The 19,890-nt window shown below is 47.5% G+C and overlaps 1 protein-coding gene, 1 non-coding gene and 1 pseudogene across 2 annotated transcripts; 1 reads left to right on the plus strand and 2 right to left on the minus strand.

The window, feature by feature from the left end:
• The first annotated feature begins 234 nt into the window (after window positions 1-234).
• Window positions 235-5,057, plus strand: LOC115317724 (calmodulin-related protein). Its single transcript, XM_040210735.3, has 3 exons — window positions 235-653; window positions 1,484-1,775; window positions 4,740-5,057. Exons 1-3 carry the CDS (start codon window positions 376-378, stop codon window positions 5,055-5,057), a joined length of 888 nt encoding a protein of 295 aa, XP_040066669.1. The 5' UTR covers window positions 235-375.
• Window positions 5,058-6,632: 1,575 nt separating this feature from the next.
• Window positions 6,633-6,818, minus strand: LOC115317735. The gene has a single exon (XR_003918110.2). It is a non-coding gene; the product is annotated as a U2 spliceosomal RNA (small nuclear RNA).
• A 10,514-nt stretch (window positions 6,819-17,332) lies between these two features.
• On the minus strand, window positions 17,333-17,500 carry LOC115317738 (annotated as a pseudogene).
• Window positions 17,501-19,890: the final 2,390 nt, after the last annotated feature.

The following is a 19,890-nucleotide window of genomic DNA, read 5'->3' on the forward strand; positions in this document are numbered from 1 at the left end:
ACAGATGCCAGCAAAGAAGGAACAAACAAAAGAGGGAAGAATTTAGATCGTACAACTAAACATAACACGAACCAGCTGGGCAACGCCTGAACAACAGGACGACGGCCAAGCAAGAGGAGGCCGAATGAGTGTTTATTTCAATAAAAATGTCAAAATCATCCACTAGTGTTTCATTGTCCAGTTATCACAGACGGTTTTCTCAATTGGTTCCAATGGGCAATGCTCAATTGGGTATCAACAAGTTGCAACCAACTGGGATTTTTAAATGAGCAGTCCGAAATCACAAACGATTTTCCCAATTGGTCGTGTTCAATTGGTTCCAATTGGCAATGCTCAATTGGGTTTCGACAATCGTAACTAATAGAGATTTTTTCAATGAGGAGTCCGAAATCACAAACATTTTTCCCATTGGTTCCAATTGTCGGAAACCAATTGGACGCAGTGGACATTTTTAACTGGGCTCTCTTCCACCCACATTCTTACCCGATCTCACATCCCACCTTCCATCCCTTATTCCTGGGAGAGCTGGACCCTTCCACCCCAGGAACTCCGCCCGACCCTGTGGCCATTGCTGGTGGCCCACATCAAGCACATGAGAGAATCCTGTCAACCGGACCCAGCACCAAAGCCAGGGGTCCAGCCGGGCTCCGTAGGTAGCAATGACTCGGACTAAGAGTTGTTTTAAAATACAGTATTTCTCTCTCTCTCTCTTTCTCCCTAAGCTGACAGTGTGGTAAACCCTGCGTGCATGTTGGACCAGCCAAACTTTCGCCTTTTGTCACGTGATCACGCTCCCGCCCATACCCACGTGCTGTGGGCGGAGTCAGGGGATGAAAGAAAGGCGGCTGATCGGTCCGGCGACGGCCACAGTTCGTCGCGTAGGTCACTTCGCCCCAGCATAGTTCATCCCGTACGACTCGTACCAATGACATTTTGTTCCGATACGCTTAGTCCCAATACCTTTTATCTGCAGGGGCTCTATACCACGATGTTTTGTGCCAGCAGAGCTTATGCAGTATCTGAGCCTGTGGAAGGTACTAAATATCCGGATATGGAATGTCCCTGATATGAAGCGTCTTGGGAAGATGAAACGTATGTTTGAAAGTGAAAGCAAACATTAGACAGAAGTCTGTCTGGTTGGGGGGAATAATTGTTAAAATAAGGCGACCAACCATTCCCTAAATCAGGGGCCCAATGTTTCGAAACCAACCTCTTCTTCAGGGGCGACTATGAAGGAAAGGGTTTTTCCTCCATAGTCACACCTAAAGAAGAAGCCGAACAGGCTACGAAACGCTGAGCCCCTGATTTAGGGATTGGTTGGCCGCCTTATGTTAATAATAAATGTGTGGAAGTGTCGAGGATGAACTGTTCCGGGATGAAATGTCTTGCGACAAAATGAGTGGACCTCGAGTTTAACAGCACTGTCCCTCATCGGAGGCCCCAAACAGTCCGTAATCTCTATTTTTCTTTCTTAATTTCGCAGACCCATCATCATCAATGAACAAGCGCAACGCATCGAGAGAGAGAAGAAGGAAGAAGCTTGGGAAAGGCGCACCCTGAGCAAGGCAGCCATGTCGTGCAAGAAGGACGAGGAGCTGAGCGAGCGGGAGGTCACCCAGCTGCGAGAGGTCTTCTCGAAGTTCGACAAGAACCGTCGGGGCACGGTGCCCTTCGTGCACATCGACGAGATCATCCGCACCGTGGGCAGGCTGGTCGTCGACGCCAAGTTCAAGGAAAGTATCAAGAACCCCAGTGCCGATGACGCCGAGAGGAGGGTGAGTCTGCATGCTAAATGGAGTATTCACTCAAGGCCATAGCACAGTCCGCGGCTGCTGAGCGCGGGCCGACGGGGGGCGTCCACATTTTTTTTTGCAACATAAAATTTCACGCCTTTGAGACTGCCAGTCTCAGCAGCCTGTAAACCTGAGTTCGTTCGTTCATGGTCCTGGTCTTTATTTCTTTTCAATATGTATGTCAAAAATTTATGTTAAAGTCATGTTCTTGGGAGGTGCATTTAGGCGCAATCGAAGGCCGTAGCTAATTGTCTTCCTGAGATATAAAATATCGAAGCTCGAGGCGTGGAGATTGCCACGGTTTCACTATGGTGCTTTGCAAAGCCGTCAATTTCACACCGAAGCATGCGCGTAATAATATTTTTTTCTACTTATTTTATGAAAGATGTACGACATGTACACAGGATATTAAAACTTGCAATAAAAGATTTCCGTGAGAAATTTTTTTTTCGAAACACGTCAAAAAAACACGTTGTAGAAACACATTCCCAAATTATTTACCAAAAAACTACTTCATATAAAACGGCAAAAAACAGATCGAAATTATCATATTTATCAAAAATAAATATCATCAAAAATCCTGACTTTTTCCTGGCATTTTAGGGTCGAAACTTTATTTTGAAACCCTGTAGTCGTAGAGCTGCAGGTTTGTAGTGAAAAAGAAGTTGCAAGCGCATGCACGTTGCTTTGCATAAAAGTTTGCTCTGTACAGGTGCGTGCACGTTCCGGGGGGTTAAAGCGTGAGGTCGCATGACTTCGTGCTTACCTAACAGATTATTTACACGTGCAAGTCGGAAGCACAGCGAGCTCGCGGATACGGGATGCAACGCGCTCGCGAAGCTGTCGTGTAAACAAGCGGTACCACGAGCAACATTATATTTGTATTTGACGCTTTCATCTCTTCAAATAAGCTGAAACTTGGAAACTTCACCTCCAAACGCTACAAAGTGAGGTTAAAAACACCGGACTCAAACACCCAAGGAGCGTTGGGTGGGAACGGCTCGTGTTCCGTTCTTGCACTTGAGCAGGCAAACGTCTGCGCTGCTACGCCGCTGAATATCCCCTCTCGACCGGCGCCCATCGACCGGTAACGAGTACATTTACGAATATACGTACTTTATTGCCAGACTTGTACAGAGGGTACGCAGAAGCACGTTGGCATCGCGGGCCATGGAACTGACGCAGTCAGACTAACGTCTACGGCCTGTGCAGCGTATGCAACGACGCACCACTACCCTGCAGCATGGTGGCTGGCACTGGTTGCCCTTCCGTACGACAGATGGCGCTTTTTTTCTCCGAAGGATCTTTACCAGTGGTCTTTTCGGCTCCCTCGAAGTCACCTCGGTTGGGGCCTTCTATTGGACCCTTAGGACGTCCACATACTCTGTGCGAGAGGAAACTTAAGTTTTAGCATGTTGCATGCGCACGGTTGGTGTACTAGAATACCGAGTACCACTGCCTTGTGGTAAGGATTATATAGGGCAGACGGGGAGATTTATAAATGTTAGAGCTAGGGAGCACTCCTTGACTTTAACGGCTGTACCATCGGGACACTAAGCTGTACAATGTGATCGACGTGGATGTTCACCCCAGTTTGGTAACAGAAATTCTGGCAAGCATCACCAAAAGACGGCTAAAGAGTTTCACGAAGCGTATTACAACCAGCTACACTTATGCACGGTCAAGACCAGTGCATAAGTACAGAGTCCATCGCAATATTCAACAGTGAGTTCGGCTTCATCAAAGGATTGGACCAATTTGTGTGAAGGACAATGGTACCTGCAATGGATGGCTAGACAAAAATATGTCATGCCTGTGTTTGTGCGCTTCCTTTAACGCATATACTCGTAGAACGAAATGAAGACGAATGTCGTAAGTCAACGCTGTGTCTGTGTCCTTCTTCTTGTCCTTGTGTTTATTTGCACTGTTTACTATTATTTATGCTTATACCATGTATTGACAAGCGCAACTACAAACGTTGCTTCGCCTTTCTGGGATTAAGAAGTTCCGTTAGAAAGGATTCCGTGCATAAAAAAAAAAAAGAAAGACGCTTACAAATGTCCGTAATGCGAAATTAGTGCGCAGCTCTTGAGGAGGAGGAGGGGAGGGTATGCCCCTCCTTATTCTCCGCACCCTCCCCCTCTTCCCCTCCCCTCCTCATCCCGTCCTCGTCCTCTCCTCCTCCTCCCATCCTCCTCTGCTCCTCCTTATCTCTCATCCTCCTCTTCCTTCTCCTCCTGCTCCTTCCCTTCTCTCCTTCTCCCCTCCTCCTCCGTACCCTCCCCTCCTCCCACAGTTTTCCTGCTGAATTTAGCTGGGAAATTGACGCCACGTGACATCAGCACCAATTCAGTTTCCCCGCTAATTTTAGCGGAAAAAATTACGTCACATGGCCTCAGCACCGATTCAGTTTTCCCAAATTTAGCCGGAAAATGACGTCACATGACTTCGTGTCACGTCACCCATAAACAAATTCAATTTCTCCGCTAGATTTAGCGGGAAAATTGACGCCAAGTGACCTCAACACCAATTCAATTTCCCGCTAAATGTAGCGGGGCGGTTACGCCGACGGCGACGCCGCTGTAGGGTTTTTCCACATGACGTCAATCCGACATATTTTTTAATTTGTTTTTCAAACAAATTCACTAGTTTGAAGGATTACATCGCAACTTGTTGAGAAGATGTCAGCGTGGCAAGACTTATAAGCTTCTGTGGTCTACACATTTGAGTGGCCATGTAAGCCCTTGGAATGTTCGCCTTCGGAACACGCCTGACAGCTCACAACAACAATATGGTGGCCAAAGTTATGTCAGTGAAAACACCCTATACTCGGAAACGGGCGCCTAAGAGCTGCAGTCTAAAAAAACCTAAGATGTTCATTGGCCTTTATGCTTCTGTCCCGCGACGTTGGTGTGTTGGTGTACGCGTGACGCCCCGTGGCTGCAGGTCCAGTTCCCCGAGTTCATGGGCATGGTGACGTCGTACACGCGGCCCATCGAGCCGGCGTCGGACCTCCGGGAAGCGTTCCGGGTGTTCGACCGCGAAGGCCACGGCTTCATCACGACGGCTGAACTGCGGCACGTGGTCACCACGCTGGGCGAGCGGATGACCGACGAGGAGGCCGACGAGCTCATCAAGGAGGCCGACGTGACCAGCGAGGGACACATCGACTATGAGGAGTTCATCAAGACCATCAGCCTGCCCAGGGAGCGCCAAGACTCTTCCAAGCGCCAGGACTCTTCCAAGAGCCAGGACTCTGCCTAAATGACGCTTGGTTGTGTTCTTCTGGCTGTGTTATGCCCATGTAGATTCGACAGTGCCGCCTTCCGAGGATTAAAAGAAAAAAAAAAGACGGCGGTTTGTGGTTCAACCTTGTTCTCACTTCCTGTTTTCATCAAAAAAGAGCTTATGGTGGTGTTTTGTTTTGGTCTTTTTCATTTTTTTTAGGGGGGGGGGGGGGGTGACTGTGGTATTGTGGGCTATGCTCCGCTTCACAAGTCCTACCGCAGTCGGCGCTGTGATCCGATGGAGCGAATAAGGCAGCATAAAAAGTGCATCGTCACGACGCTCATCGCCTTTATACGTCGGCTATCACCGACGTCTGCCAATCACGCAGAGTGAATGCCAGCGCTGCGCCAGCGGCTTCGACGGTTCCTGGTATATCCGAAACAATTCTGGCGATTCCAATGTAAGCTTTTCAAGCCAACATTTTTTTTTTTTCGACAGCGTATTTTTCTTGTTTTCCACTTTTGTCCGCCTCCTCCTTTCCTATATCCTCCCCACTTTTTACCTTGCCCCAACGTGGCTCCGGCCTCGTCAAGGTCCAAACACGTATTCTTGTATTCAGGGGAAACAACGCAGGGGCCAACTGCCCTAGGGGAAATCCACCTGGGCACACGGGCCCAATGTGTGAACAGTAGCGCCGCCTGGCTACGGGGCTTGCTGTAACAGTTCTTGGCGCCACCTAGTTAGTGTGGCGAGTGAAACTTAAATGAAAAAATTGAAATACTACAACCACCTAATCTGCCATACTCAAGCGTCGATTGTCCAGTGATTCCAAGTTTCATTGTAGTTTTCCTTATTTTCATATTTCTTACTTTTTGCGCCGTCCGAATCCTTCTTCATGAAGTGCAGACTGCATGCCATGCTGGGCCGGAAATATTCTCGACACCTACGATGGGGACGAAACTTCTTTGGAGGGCATTCCTCCAACTAAATCGGCTCTGCATTTCCGTGAGTGTGGGGTGGTATATCAGTTCGTCCTATCGGCGCTAACATCTGTAGGTGTCACTGGTACAAAAGCAAAATCCGAGAGCAAAGCAGCAGTGTAGAATATGTCAGCCGTGCCGACACAGTGGTAGCAGGCATGATCGGGAGACCAAATTTCCCGCGTCGTACGGCTCGGGTCCATCGTTCTTACCGTCCCACAAAACATCGGCGAGTTGAAAAATTAAGAAACTTTGTCCCCACGAGACACAACGCATACGATGTGCACCAATGTACTCGGCGTGGTTTCGTTTTGCTGGGATTTTCACGCCTATTTTCGGAAACGGCCGCTAGGCGGCGCGCCGGTCGCGTCGCACGGAATAAATAGTAGAGTTCAGTGCGAGGGAAAAGAAGGCTGGAGAGGAGGAAACATCCCCCTCGTTCCAGCATTCCGCCTGCCTCCTCCCTCTCCATGAACGCTTATCTTCAGCAGAGTAGTTCACTTAATTGATAAATGCGAAAGCAATTTGTCGAAGTTTGCAGCATAGTGCTTAGACGCCATGGATAGACCACAACGCTGATGAAGGTGAATATACTACATCTCATTTTTGAAATTTCATTTGTCCCCCAACGGGGGAACAGGCCAGTCCCGGAAGTAGTGCAAAACCGGGCCAACCCTGGTGTCCTCAAAGCAAGCTCCGAGTAAACGCCATTTTCAAAAATAAGTTTAATATCTCGAACCAATAAGGTCCGTATCAGATATTAAGCTGATAAGAACAGAAACTATTTACGATCTTAGCCAAAAGGCCGAGAAGCGATACTGTTGCTTGCAGTAAATTCGACCCCTTCCACAACAAGGCGCCTATGATCTGCACGTACCTCTAACGTTGTGCAACAATTACTGATTTTTCGGGTGAAAAAAATGACATTAGTCTAGAAGAGGATTACTATGATCATTAAGTTAGTTGTATCTCTAAGTTATTGTTTGTCACAAAATGAAATCTCGAGATGTACTCGCGTATATATATGTGAATCCAACCGAGCAACTTTCCGTTTGGGGAGAAGGGGGACAATGAGGACAGCCAACGTGACGTCACCTGACGTCACGTCGGCTGTCCGTGTGCGCTTGGCATGTGCACGAAATCTTAAGGAGGCGGAGGAGGCGCATTTTTACCTGGCCGTTCTTGGCCCGTGTCATGGGGTGTTCTCGTGGTTTTGCGTTAGCGTGCACATGGCCGATAGTTAAGGGTGGATTTATGGGTCAGCCTTGAGGGGGGCGGGGGAAGGGGGGTAGTTCTAGTCTGCTGAGAAATGACGTTACGGCCGAAACGTTGCTCAGATCTATTTTGTGGACCTAATATTTGCTATGTCACCAAAAACTAAACTTTTGGGTGGTGTAGGGTGTTCCAAGTTACCAGGCTCGATCTAAAATGAACCGCAACAATCGACTTCTGCATGTACCAATCTAAACTGTTCGTCAAAGGCGTATTTCACAGGTCGGTCTTTTCCTGTAAAATTACAAAGCATAGGTCTCTTTCTTTTTGAAAAGCGAGGACCAAATAACTTGGCAGGGTCAACGGCAGCAGGCGACGCAAACGACCGAGTCGAGTTGCGGAGTGTGTCACGCGTATTGATAGATGGCGTCGAAAGCAGCGTCCGAATAAAGCCCATCGTCCGAAGGTGTAGCCGACCAGCAAAAGAAAGCAGACGACACGCAGACGAAATTGGTTGCCAGCAAAAGCGCTGTCGTTATGCAAACGTGTTTTTTTTTTTTTTACTTTAGGTTTTAATTTTATGGAGCGCATTTATTTGTAAACCAAAGATACACGGTGGTCGCGGGCAGTCTCGACTAGGAAGTAACGCCATCTACCAATACGAGCGCCAAATGCGCCCTACCACTCGACTTGGTCGTCTGCGTCGCCGCCCCCCGTTGACCCTGGCAAGTTTCTTGGCCCTATTTTTCACAGAAGCTATGCTTTGTAATTTTACAAAAAAAGAAAGAAACGAATACACGTTTGACGAAAAGTTTAGATTGCTACGTGCAGGCGTCGATTTTTACGGTTCATTTTAGATCGAGCCTGGTGACTTCGGACACCCTATATATCACTTCTTTTATTAAAGAAGAAAAAGTTTATCTTCGGTCGAGCTCCTCCCCCCCCCCCCCCCCCCCCAAATCCGCCCCTGCGATAGTCACTCGGTTACATAGTTAAACGATCCTTGCATCCACGTGCTCGACCGACAGAGCGCTAGTGGGAGCGCGGACCAGTTTCCGACAACAGGCCGGACGCGCTTGCACGAACTGTCGGCAAACTGAGCGTGTAGCTCAACCACTTTTCAAAGGTTAGCCGGAATAAACGATTACCTCATGCATAAAACAACTACGAACATTTGCTGAGCACTAACAGTGCGTAGGGTCAGCAGCGTTCGCGGTTATAAAACTAAAACATGTGTAAAATGTTGATTACATACACGACTTACGTGGTGCAACCCATTTAACTATGAAACCGATCATAATTCGTTTAATTATTTGTGCATTTATAGTAGTTGCATTCGTTGAAAAAAGAGTCTAACACTGGGATGTTAAGATCGGGCTTTTTAAGTAAAATGTGCTTCAATTTCGAACACGTGTACATCACAAAATTTAGAGGTCGTCCTCTCGCTTCGATGACAAATTTGTGAGCTATTAACGTATAAGGGTACCCATGAAATACTTCACGGCTATCTGAAAAAAAAAATGCTGTTGTTTTTAAAATGTTAACGCATTTAAAACGAACACGATGGATGTGATGCATAAGCTCGTTTAGACATCGAAGTCGCGTGCACTAAAACTGCTTAACCTTGAAGCACGCGGCTGCCCTGTAGCGGAACGAGATGCTGAGGATCACGGTTCGCCTCTAGAGTATCGCATATCCAGTGGTGTACCACCTTGTTCTTGAGTGGGGGGGCAAACCAGACACCCTCCCACAACCCCCCCCCCCCCCCCCCCAACTGCCGGTGCCCTTGGTGTGTCTTGGGCGCTGCCGGCCAGTGTTTACCCTGCCTAGTGGCGGCTGTTTCAAAGGGGGCAAAAGTTAAAACACATGCCTGACCTCCCCACCCTGAGGACTGGGGGGGGGGGGGGGGGGGGGGGGGCGGCAAGTGTCCCCTTTGCCCCCCCGGTTGGTACGCCCATGCGCATATTCAGTGCTTCCGAAGTTTTACGCGCGACGCGAGAAGCATGCTCACGTACTTCATCGTCATGTGGAACAGGTGGACATGAAGCATGTTACGTTTCGTAGGAGCAGCGCGGACAGACGGCACAAAACGGAGGTTGCGTGAAGCTCACTTTGCGGATATCGCTTCTCTAAAATGCACCACGGCATGAGGGGAGAAGTGTACTAAATGGAGATAACGGACACGCGTGAAAATACCTCGAATAGTCAAAAATAATGCTTCCTTTTATTGTACCGTTCGAGACGAAGATCGAATCATCCCCATTCGAAACCATACCGAAAAGTTTCGAAAACTCTCACGTACCTACCGTAAAAAGATCGAGCAGTGTAGCAGGGCCCAGGCTCTTTTAGTAAAATTCCATGTTTTCAGGTTTGATATTTCTTCAACTTCGCTGGCGTTTTGTCGGGTTCGAATTTTTCTCGGGTATTTACTTTTGTCGCAGATTCGGTGTTCTTCGGTGTTTACTTTCGTCGCCAGCGATAGATCCGCGTTTATCGCGGCCTATAGGTTGTCAGAGCAAATGCGTTTCCGTATAGCATTTCAAGAAAACACGGCATAATTCAAAAAGAAAAAAAGTGGTCCCAATAAAGAAAAAAAACATATTACGACAGGGAAACGGATCACAGGGACAGCCTTCGTTCTGGGTGCGACAAGATGCTGAACAACTTGTTCCCAGAAGGCTACAACTGTCACCCAGCAAACCATCTTTTGCCACCCACGAGGGAAGTCAAACTGACCGACAGTTTTCCTCCAGTGCCGGACCTCCGGCCTCACCATTGGATCACCGGGGATATCCCTCGGCACCATGCTGCCCTTCCATCGATGGATGTGATGCACTTCGGGCACCAAGTGGTGCGACAACAATTGGAGAACATGTACCGACAGAGGAGATTGGAAGTCGGGGTTTCGGAACGGAAGACAAAGTCGATCACGTCTACGTTCCGAATCAGACACGGCTAACACCACGCCGTCGAAAAAAATAATAATAATAATAATAATATAATAATAATAATGTTTATTTTCCGTCAAAACACAAATGACGGAGGGAGACCGAGGAAAAAAGCTGCATCATGCAGCTTGACGGGCCCTCGGCCCCCCCTCCTTACACATGGCAGCAGTGGCACAAGTAATCCAAAAAGAAAACCAAGAGAAAAGATAACAATTTCAGAGATAAGAACAGGACAATATTACAAAAAAGGTGCGACTATATATAAAAGGCAAACAAAATCAAAGCACATGCGAGCAAAGCATTATACAATTCAGCAAAAATTTAGTTTATGAAACATGACAACTAAGCAATCACATTTGGAAAAGAAAAAAATGCTCGGAGATTTTTTACAGATGTTGTCGGAAGGTCAATGTTGTGAGTAACAAGAAAATTAAGCAGTCGAGGAAGTGCATACTTTAACATTTGTTCACCGTAGTTAGTTTTGCGAATAGGGAGCGTCCAAATTTCCGTGTTTCGAGTAGGATATGTTGCTACTCTTAGCGAGAGAGACGCCAATTCACTAAGCGCATGAAGATTTGTTTGTACTTCGGATTTATAGGTCATGCATTAACGATATTTATATAATCTATTTACAGGCATCAAATTTAAACGTTTAAAGAGAGGTTCGCTAGGGTGATCGTATGACACGTTACAAATACTTCGCAATATTTTCTTTTGTATCACAAGTATTTTGTTTAAATTTGTATTCGTAGTAGTACCCCAGACTAAGAAGGAATAATGAATGTGGGAGAGAAACAATGCATTAAAAATAATTAATTTTACATTTGTGGGCAGAATATGGCGATGACGATACATTAAGCCTGCGACTCGTGACAATTTTACCGAAATATAATTTACGTGTTCATCCCAACTCATTCGATCCGTGAATATAACGCCAAGTGTCTTAAAACTAGATACGATCTCTATTTTGGTTCCATTTAAAACAATATCAGTAGTTATATAATCATTCTTACTTTTTGGGCGAAATAAAATTGCTTTTGTTTTGTTATCATTTATTCTTAAAGCATTACATTGACTCCAAGTAGCGAGGTCTTTCAACGTTTGATTTGCCTTTATTGCTAGTTCCTGACAGCAGTTACCGGTAAAAAATAAACTTGTATCATCAGCGTAAATTACGTATTTAACACTTTTATTAATATTGACAATATCGTTAACATATAAATTAAAAAGGAAGGGACCTAATATGCTTCCTTGTGGAACGCCAGATAGAATGGGTTTAATGTCAGATGAATAACCATTTATATGAACGTACTGTTTACGATGTGCAAGATAAGATGTTATGAGAGTTGATGCATGTCCACGAAATCCATACATTTGTAATTTTTTTAGTAGCAGACTGTGATTTAAGTGATCGAATGCTTTGCTGAAATCAATAAAAATACCAAGAGTCATTTTTTTTTCTTCAAAGCTTTTCAAGATGTATTCTTTTTGCTCCAGGAGTGCCAATTCTGTGGAACGGTGTTTGCGAAACCCAAACTGTGATGGAGAGATTAAACCGTGTTTATCTGCGAAATGTACCATACGTGAAAGTAGAATTTTTTCGAGGCCTTTTGAAAACACTGATAAAATTGAGATTGGCCTATAGTTACCTATATCATTCTTGTCACCTTTTTTATAGAGAACGCTAACTTTCGCAACCTGCATTTTTTGGGGAAATACCCCATTGTACAAGCACAAATTAAAGATATACGTCAAACAGGGCGATATGAGATCTAAAACGTATTTTATCAAACCTATTTGTAACTCGTCAGCGTCGCAGCTGCTACTATTCTTTAGTGATAAAAATGCTTGTGTCACCTCATTATCAGTTACTGGCTGAAGAAAGATAGAGCTACTACTTCTTTGTTCGATATACGCGCAAGCATTTGTATCGGGATCAAAGTGTGGTGGTAGGCTTCTTGAATGTGAATGGTGCAAGGCGGCGGCGAAAGTGGCATTAATTGTACGCGGTTCTTTGCAATAAGGGTGTTTCTATATTTGGCGCAGCGGAAGCCCACTTGCGAGATATGGAGAACCCCCCTATTGATCCAGCCTGGTGCTGGACTGGCTGCGATAGAGTTGAAGAAGAGCGGCGAGGTGGGAGGCATTGGACTCCGTTGGTCCAGTAATGGGCAAGCATGGCTTCGAACATCGGAAGATTGCCGGGAACACCTTTGGGTGCATGGAAAAATTGGCAACGTACTGACAGCTGTGTGCTGTGAGCTGAGGTGACCTCCAGACAGCGGACACTGAGATCAGGTCTAACGACCTTGGGCAGCCCGGCGCGAGGAGCGTGAAGAGCCGCCATGAGCCTCGTGTGTTGACGAACTTGTAGCCCAGCCTCTTTTCTACCAAATTAAAGCCTTTTTACCCCTTACGCCCGCTCCACCGCTCACACATGGCGCAGTCGACGCCCGCAACCTGCCGCAACCGCTTTGCCGTCAAGTAAGCCTCTCCGCATTTGATTGAGCGCTGTCGGAACGTCAACCGCCTCCTAAGCCTACCCTGTTTAGCCCGTCAACAACGATGCCTTTCATCAACTGTCGTGTTGCCACCGCCGAAGACCTTGCCACCCTGAATGTACAGATGATAAAAACTGAGCGGCAGCGCCGGAGTCTCTCCACAACCGGCAACAAGTAAAAATTGATTGACCGACTTCTGGTCGATACCGCCCAAGAACCACCGCCTAACGTGCCCGCAGCTTCGACGTCGTTTCCAATCGTGCTAGCACCTACGATGGCATTCTCGGAAATACCAACCTTTGCATCAGACCCAGCAGAGAACATGCAGCGCATGACAGCCTTCCTCCATCAGAACATGGCCGTGATGATGACAACGATAGCGAGTCAAGCGAATCCGGTGCACCTAACGACGCTACCGGATCTCTCAGCTTCGTTGCCTACTTTCAACGGAAGTGGCACCCCTACCCTCAAGCATTGGGTCGAAGAGCTCGAGCGCACTCAACGACTTGCGCGATGGGAAGACCCAACTCTCTTGGCCATCGCGCAAGGGAAGCTACGCGGTGTCGCAGCAGACTGGCATGTGCCAACAGGGCGACAACTTACAACCTGGACCATTTGGAAAGCCGGACTTGAAGAGCAATTTGGTGAACAACTTTCACCATACAGTGGCACCAGAGAGTCGCAGCGATCACGCAGAAAGCCGGAGAGAGCCTGCAGCAGTACGCCTTCGCAAAGCTGAAGCGCATGTCACGCTGTCCAGTTCATATTGCCGACAAGGAACGCATTGAATACCTCGTTCAAGGCATTCGTGACGAACAGGTAGCCAGATCCATCGCTGTTCAGCGACCCCGGACCGTGGACGACTTCCTCAGCATAGTGTCTGAAGTTGATCGAGCATTGGACCACACCCGCCTGGCCTGATCTTCAAAATCAACAGAGCAAGCCTCAAGACGCCCCACGCCTCAAGGTACCATCGCCAAATCTGACAGTGCCGTGAACTCCCCACAGTCTGTTCGATCATCTACCTTCCAGCACACCACATGTGTTATGCCGCCTCCTCGCATCACCAGCCTACCACCCCCTGAACAAGAATCAAGGTATGAGGCCATTTCGACGAAGTATGGTGCCCCAGCATACAGACGAGGACAAGACTTGAGAGATGCTGTGTGCTATAACTGTCAAAAGAAGGGCCACCTCGCAAGCAAATGCGCCGAACCAAAACAGCCTTTTCGTGACAAGCAGACAGTCCCCAAAGCACCAACGGCTCGAGTTGGCCGCGCCAAGAACTTCTTGTCTGGATCCAAGTTTAGATATGCTGTAGTCACCGCACAAGTCAAAGGACTGGGAGAGATCAGTACCTACACAGACAGTGGTTCGAACATCACCATCCTTGCAGCAAGCCTACCATCAAACCTCAAGCTGGAACCGTGGACGAAGCCACCTTTGCTTGTCGTCGGAGGAAGCTCAGTCATGCCCGAAGGATCAGTCTTTCTGCGGATAACTATCGGACCTCTGTCTGCAGTTGTCAAAGCAGCCGTCCTTGAAAGGAACGCCCTTTCGCTCATTCTGGGAGAAAACTGGTTCTACGCAGTCCAAGCGGAACTGCATTTCAAGCCTCCGCTCCTACCTGTGATCTGCCAACCGTCAAACAACATTATCCTGCAGTGTAAGGAGGAACTTTTGCCAAGAATGTCGAATGCAGTAATCTTGACAACTTCTGCGTTGTCACGTTTTGACCCCCCGCACTCTACAGCAGAGCCACTCCAAGTCGAGCACGAGCCAGATGAAAACGAACCCTTGTGGAGCCTACTCAACAGGGCAACCTTGGCTCGGGTGGACACAACTCGCTCCTCGAGCCACCTCGAGACAGGCCTCTCAAGACCGTTGCCTCCAGACCAACCTGCTATCATTCTTGATGATAATTTGACCGATATCTGCCTAGGAGCTCGGCTAAGTCGCGAAGAACAAGAAGCCGTAAAGAGCATTGTACAACGCCATGCTGGTCTTTTCAGCAGCAGCCCTGAGGACATTGGCCTTTATGAAGGCATTGAACACGAGATCAAGCTGATGCCCGACGCCACCTACGGTCGGCAGCCATACCGCTACACCGCCAGTGACAGACAATTCCTCGAGCGTTAGGCAGCATCTCTGCTCGAGTATGACATCATTCGTCCATCCTCTGGACCATTGGAATTCCCAGCAATTGTTGTGACGCAAAAAGACAAAAAGAGGCTATGTGTGAACTACATACCTCTAAACCAGATAACAGTAAATGTCCTGCAGCCACTCCCCCGAGCTGACGACATTTTTGATGACCTTGGTGGAAGCTCCCTTTTTGCGGTCTTGAACTTATGCTGTGCGTACTGGCAGATCAGAGTGAAAGAAGAAGACCAAGAGAAAACCACATTCATCACTCATTAAAGTAACCTCAAGTGGACGCGAATGCCTTTTGGCTTGAAGAATGCACCGTCCACCTTTCAAAAGACGATGCACAAGATATTTCTTAGCTGAAGCCCCGACAGTCCAAATCAGGTGTGTGCAGATACCTGGATGACATCATCATCTTTGCCGACACCTTTTCGGAGTTCCTGGATCTTCTCGAAGAGGCCCTGACTCTCCTGCATGCTGCAGGCCGGCTTCAAGGTTTCCTTGAAGAAGTGCAAGTTTGCGGTTCCTTCTGTGAAGTTTCTTGGATTTGTGATCTCTGAACAAGGCAAACAACCAAACCCTTCAAAAATCGAAGCACTCCTGCGAATCCCAGCGCCAACAACGTCGAAACGGCTGCTATCGTGGCTCCAAACGGCCAAGTTTTACAGACGCTTCATATGTGACTTTTCGAAGATTGCAGCGCCTCTTCAAGCCGCCATTCGGAACGTCAAGTTCCAGTGGACACCCGAGTGCCAGCAGGCTTTTGAAACTATCCGCTCTGCACTAACGTCACCACCAATATTAGGCCACTTTGATGCTGACGCGCCTACGACAGTCGCCACAGACGCATCTGCTACAGCCCTTGGAGCAGTACTCGCCCAGAAGCAAGACGGAAAAGAGACTGTGATTGAGTATGCCAGCCGATTGCTCACGGAACCTGAACGGAAACTGCACAGCAATGTTTGGGAAACCATGGCCGTGCATTGGGCCATTATAATGAAATTTCGACATTACCTATTGGGACGACGGTTCCATCTTCTCACTGACAACTGGCCAGTCGCCTGTTTGACCTCGAACTTCAAGCCGTCGCGACGCTTTACAGGAAAGCTACTCGACCTAGCCGAGTTTGACTTCTCGGTTGAGCACCGACCCGGGCGTCAGAACCACGTGGCTGACATGCTTTCACGATACTCATGTGCCACGGTGTCCCAGGTCGACACACTCATCGCAATGCAAGCTGAAGACGAAACATGCAAGGCTATCCGTGCAAAACTTCTGTCAGGACAGGGCACCCAGAACTTTGTTGTGGTAACCCTGTGCAGAGTTGTGAATCCAGAACTGTGCACAATTGTTGTCCCGGCCAAGATGCAACAGCAGGTCCTTGAACTTGCTCATGACGCCGATGGACACATGGATGTGTCACGCACCCTCACAAAGGTCAAAGACCGTTATTGGTGGCCGAAGATGACGGCTACTACGAAAGAGTATGTCGAAGGCTGTCAAGTTTGCCACGCGCACTAGCGGCCCACCACGCGATCAGTTGGATCAGAGGAAAAACATTTTGATTACTTTAAATTGATCAAAAACAATTCCGGCGTTTTGTTTTGCAGTCATGTTTTGCAGATATGGGGTACCGGCAGGTACCCCAGATATTTGATCTAAAAAAATATATTAAATATTTTTAAGTTTGAGAGGAGGCTGATCAAAAAAGAAAGCACACCACTTAAACTGCCATACTCAAGCGTCAATTATCCAGTGATATCAAGTTTCATGGTAGTTTCCCTTAGTTTCATATTTCTCACTTTTTGCGCCGTCCGAATCCTTCTTCATGAAGTGCAGACTGCATGCCATACTGGGCCGGAAATATCCTCGACACGTACGATGGGGACGAAACTTCTTTGGAGGGCATTCCTCCAACGAAATCGGCTCTGCATATCCGTGAGTGTGAGATGATATTACAGTTCGTCGTATCGGCGCTAACATGTGTAGGTGTTACTGGTACAAAAACAAACGCGGAGAGCAAAGCGGCAGTGCAGAATATGTCAGCCGTGCCGACACAGGGGCAGACATGATCGGGAGACCAAATTTCTCGCGTCGTTCGGCACGGGTCCATCGTTCTTGCTGTCCCACAAAACATCGGCGAGTTGAAAAACCATGAAACTTTGTCCCCACGAGACACAACGCATACAATGCGCACCATTGTACGGGGCGTGGATTCCTTTTGCTGGGGTTCTCACTGCCTACCTTCGGTAACGGCCGCGAGGCGGCGCGCCGGTCGCGCCTTGGTCGCACGGAATGAATAGTAGGTGAAAAAAGAAGACTGGGAGGAGGAAGCAGATGAATGGCTGGAGAGGAGGAAACATACCCCTCGCAACAGCATTCCGCCTGCCTCCTCCCTTCAGCAGAGTAGTTCACTTAATTTGAAATTCGGAAGTAATTTGATGAAGTCATGGACAGATCACAACGCTAATAAAGGTGAATATTTTAGATCTCATTTTTAATACGTCATTTGTCCCCCAAGGTGGGAACAGGCCAGTCCCGGAAGTAGTGCGAAACCGGTCCAACCATGGCGTCCTCAAAGCAAGCTCCGAGTAAACACCATTTTCAAAAATAAGTTTAATATCCCTGACCAATAAGGTCCGTATTAGATATTAAGCTGATAAGAACAAAAAACTGGTTAGAAAAAGTTTATTGACGTCAATTCATTGGATCTGGACACATACATAATGCGCACGCTGGTCTTCAAGCTTATTTATAGTTATTGGACGCTTCGATACAATAGGTACACTTTACACAAGAACTGAACACACGATCTTAGCCAAAAGGCCGAGAAGCGACACTGTTTTTTGCAGTAAATTCGACCCTTTCCACAACAAGGCGCCTGTCATCTCCACGTACCTTTATGCAACAATTACCGATTTATTCGGTTGATAAAAAAAGGCAGTCTGGAAAAGGAACACTACGAGTTCTATCTCTAAGTTAAGATTTGTCATAAAATGAAATCTCGAGATATACTCGCGTATATATATATATATATATATTTATTTATTTATGCGCCACTGGTTCCGGTGGACTCAATTTCTGACCAGCTCTCTTTGTACTGTTTAGTTTTGAATTCGGGCCCTTTCCGACATTTGCAAGCTGAGATGACGTGCCACGCCACTGCTGCATGTCGGAAATAGCGCGGGCTTTAAATCAGCAACGGTTGTCGTCTACCAAGTTAAGCGAATTCGAAACTAAACAGTACACAGAGAGCTGGCCAGAAATTGAGTCCGCCGAAACCAGTGGCCGCAATGGTCTAATCGGTTAAGGCGTCGCCCCGGACAGGCGAAGGTTGCGCTCGTGGCCCAATTTTTCGCCAGCTCTCCTTTCCTTTCCCCTAACTTTAATGCAATAAATTCAATAATCACCTTCTCCTTTCTTCGTTCACAATATTACTACGGCTGCACTTGTCAATCTTCACTCATTCCCATTATATATATATATATATATATATATATATATATTGTGTGTGTGTGTGTGCGTGTGCGTGTGCGTGTGCGTGTGTGTGTGTGTGTGTGTGTGCGTGTGTGTGAATTTAACCGAGCAACTTCTTGTGCATGGGACTCCAATATACGATATGCGAAACTGCTTGGTGGTCTAGCAGCTCTGTGCGCGCGGCCACCTAGGTAGCGTCAAGTGTCTTGAGTAGGGGTACAGTGGCCTAGAGAGTTGTAGTGGGCTCACGGGACGGCTCGGTCTGATGCGTTTGATATCGACGCGGCGGTGGCGCTGTAAGCGTTTCCTCTTGAAACTTTCCAGCGAGCATTGGCCAGACCAGGTCGGCCAGGCGACTCTTATCAATCGCGGGCAGCGGGCGGGAGAAGTTTCAGGGGGAATCTACAGCTGCGCCTCCGGCGTTTTTGACATGGGCCGCTTCAGCGCAATACATGGGGGAGATAGGGTCGGCAAGCCCTATCTCCAACTTCTAGGGCACTGTAATTATACCATGTGTTGGTTTGTTCACGACACATTTTGTGGTCTTTGTCAGCATGATCAAGGTTCTGAAATTTTGTTTTTTCACTATTTAATTGTTCACTCGAAGTACGTTCTCAAACAATGGCAAACGCGGATAATTGGTGCAGCAGCTATTACATTGCGGGAACTTTTGAAAAGGACGTATTGTCTCGCTATGCTGGGCGTCCGCTTGTGGAGCAAATGTTTCCGATACTACCGAGGTGGGATCCCTTCGCCACTTCGTCGAGTGCCACAGGATAACAGTGACTGGAGAATTGGTAAAACATGCAACGCGGGCCATTCGTGTCGGAAGAATGCACCTTTATATATTTCTGTTTCATTAACTAAAACAAGAGCACAAAGGAACCGTTGAATAACGGAGTATCGTAAAATCCCAAAATATCGCCCATTCACGGTGTAAAGATATAAAAATAAAAACACAGGGTGAACGCATTTTTAACAACATTGGCCAATGGCAATCGGGATTGACCAATACCATCTAGAAGACAAAGCTTGCCCATGACGCCATTTTTAGAGGAAACCCGCTGGACCCGTGCTGAGCGGCAAACATGCTGAAGCTCCACGAAAGTCGCCGCGAAGCGACAGGCGAGTTCGTCTGGATGGACAGAGCCGACGCGAAGAGCTGGGACCAATCAGAGTGAAAAGAGCAAGTTACCGGTCCTTCCCTGTACATGACTGGTTCAACAATGATCGATCACGTACAGAAACACGACAAGCATGACCTTGGTGCGCTTCTGACGTCTTTTGTTGGTCCCATCGCCGCGCTCGTTGTTAGATGCTCCAAGACGTGCTGGTGACAATGCTGACGCAAAGTAGGTGGTGCTGTGTGGATGACATTTGGGGAGGAACTGCGCAGGCTTTGTTTTCTAGAAGGTATCTGATTGGCATCTGTTCCTCGGCGCCATGAGATGAGCTACGGTTAGAGTATCGGTACTTTGTTACCAGACACTGTTGCGGGCGCCGCCATCTTGGTGCTTAGTACAGAGCAAACGCTCCTTCCGATTGTCATGATTCAAAAGTGCGACTTCCTCGGCATTAGATTTACACGTTTCTTGTGATTTTA

The sequence above is a fragment of the Ixodes scapularis genome, unplaced genomic scaffold (genome assembly GCF_016920785.2).
Source record: "Ixodes scapularis isolate PalLabHiFi unplaced genomic scaffold, ASM1692078v2 PGA_scaffold8__174_contigs__length_109621045, whole genome shotgun sequence".
Classification (NCBI taxonomy): Eukaryota; Metazoa; Arthropoda; class Arachnida; order Ixodida; family Ixodidae; genus Ixodes; species Ixodes scapularis.

Coding starts and splice junctions, on each gene's coding strand:
- LOC115317724 (XM_040210735.3), top strand. CDS start 376: ATGAGGAGTCCGAAATCACAAACATTTTTCCCATTGGTTCCAATTGTC. Junction 654..1,483: donor GGTCCAGCCGGGCTCCGTAG/GTAGCAATGACT, acceptor TTAATTTCGCAG/ACCCATCATCATCAATGAAC. Junction 1,776..4,739: donor CCGATGACGCCGAGAGGAGG/GTGAGTCTGCAT, acceptor CCGTGGCTGCAG/GTCCAGTTCCCCGAGTTCAT.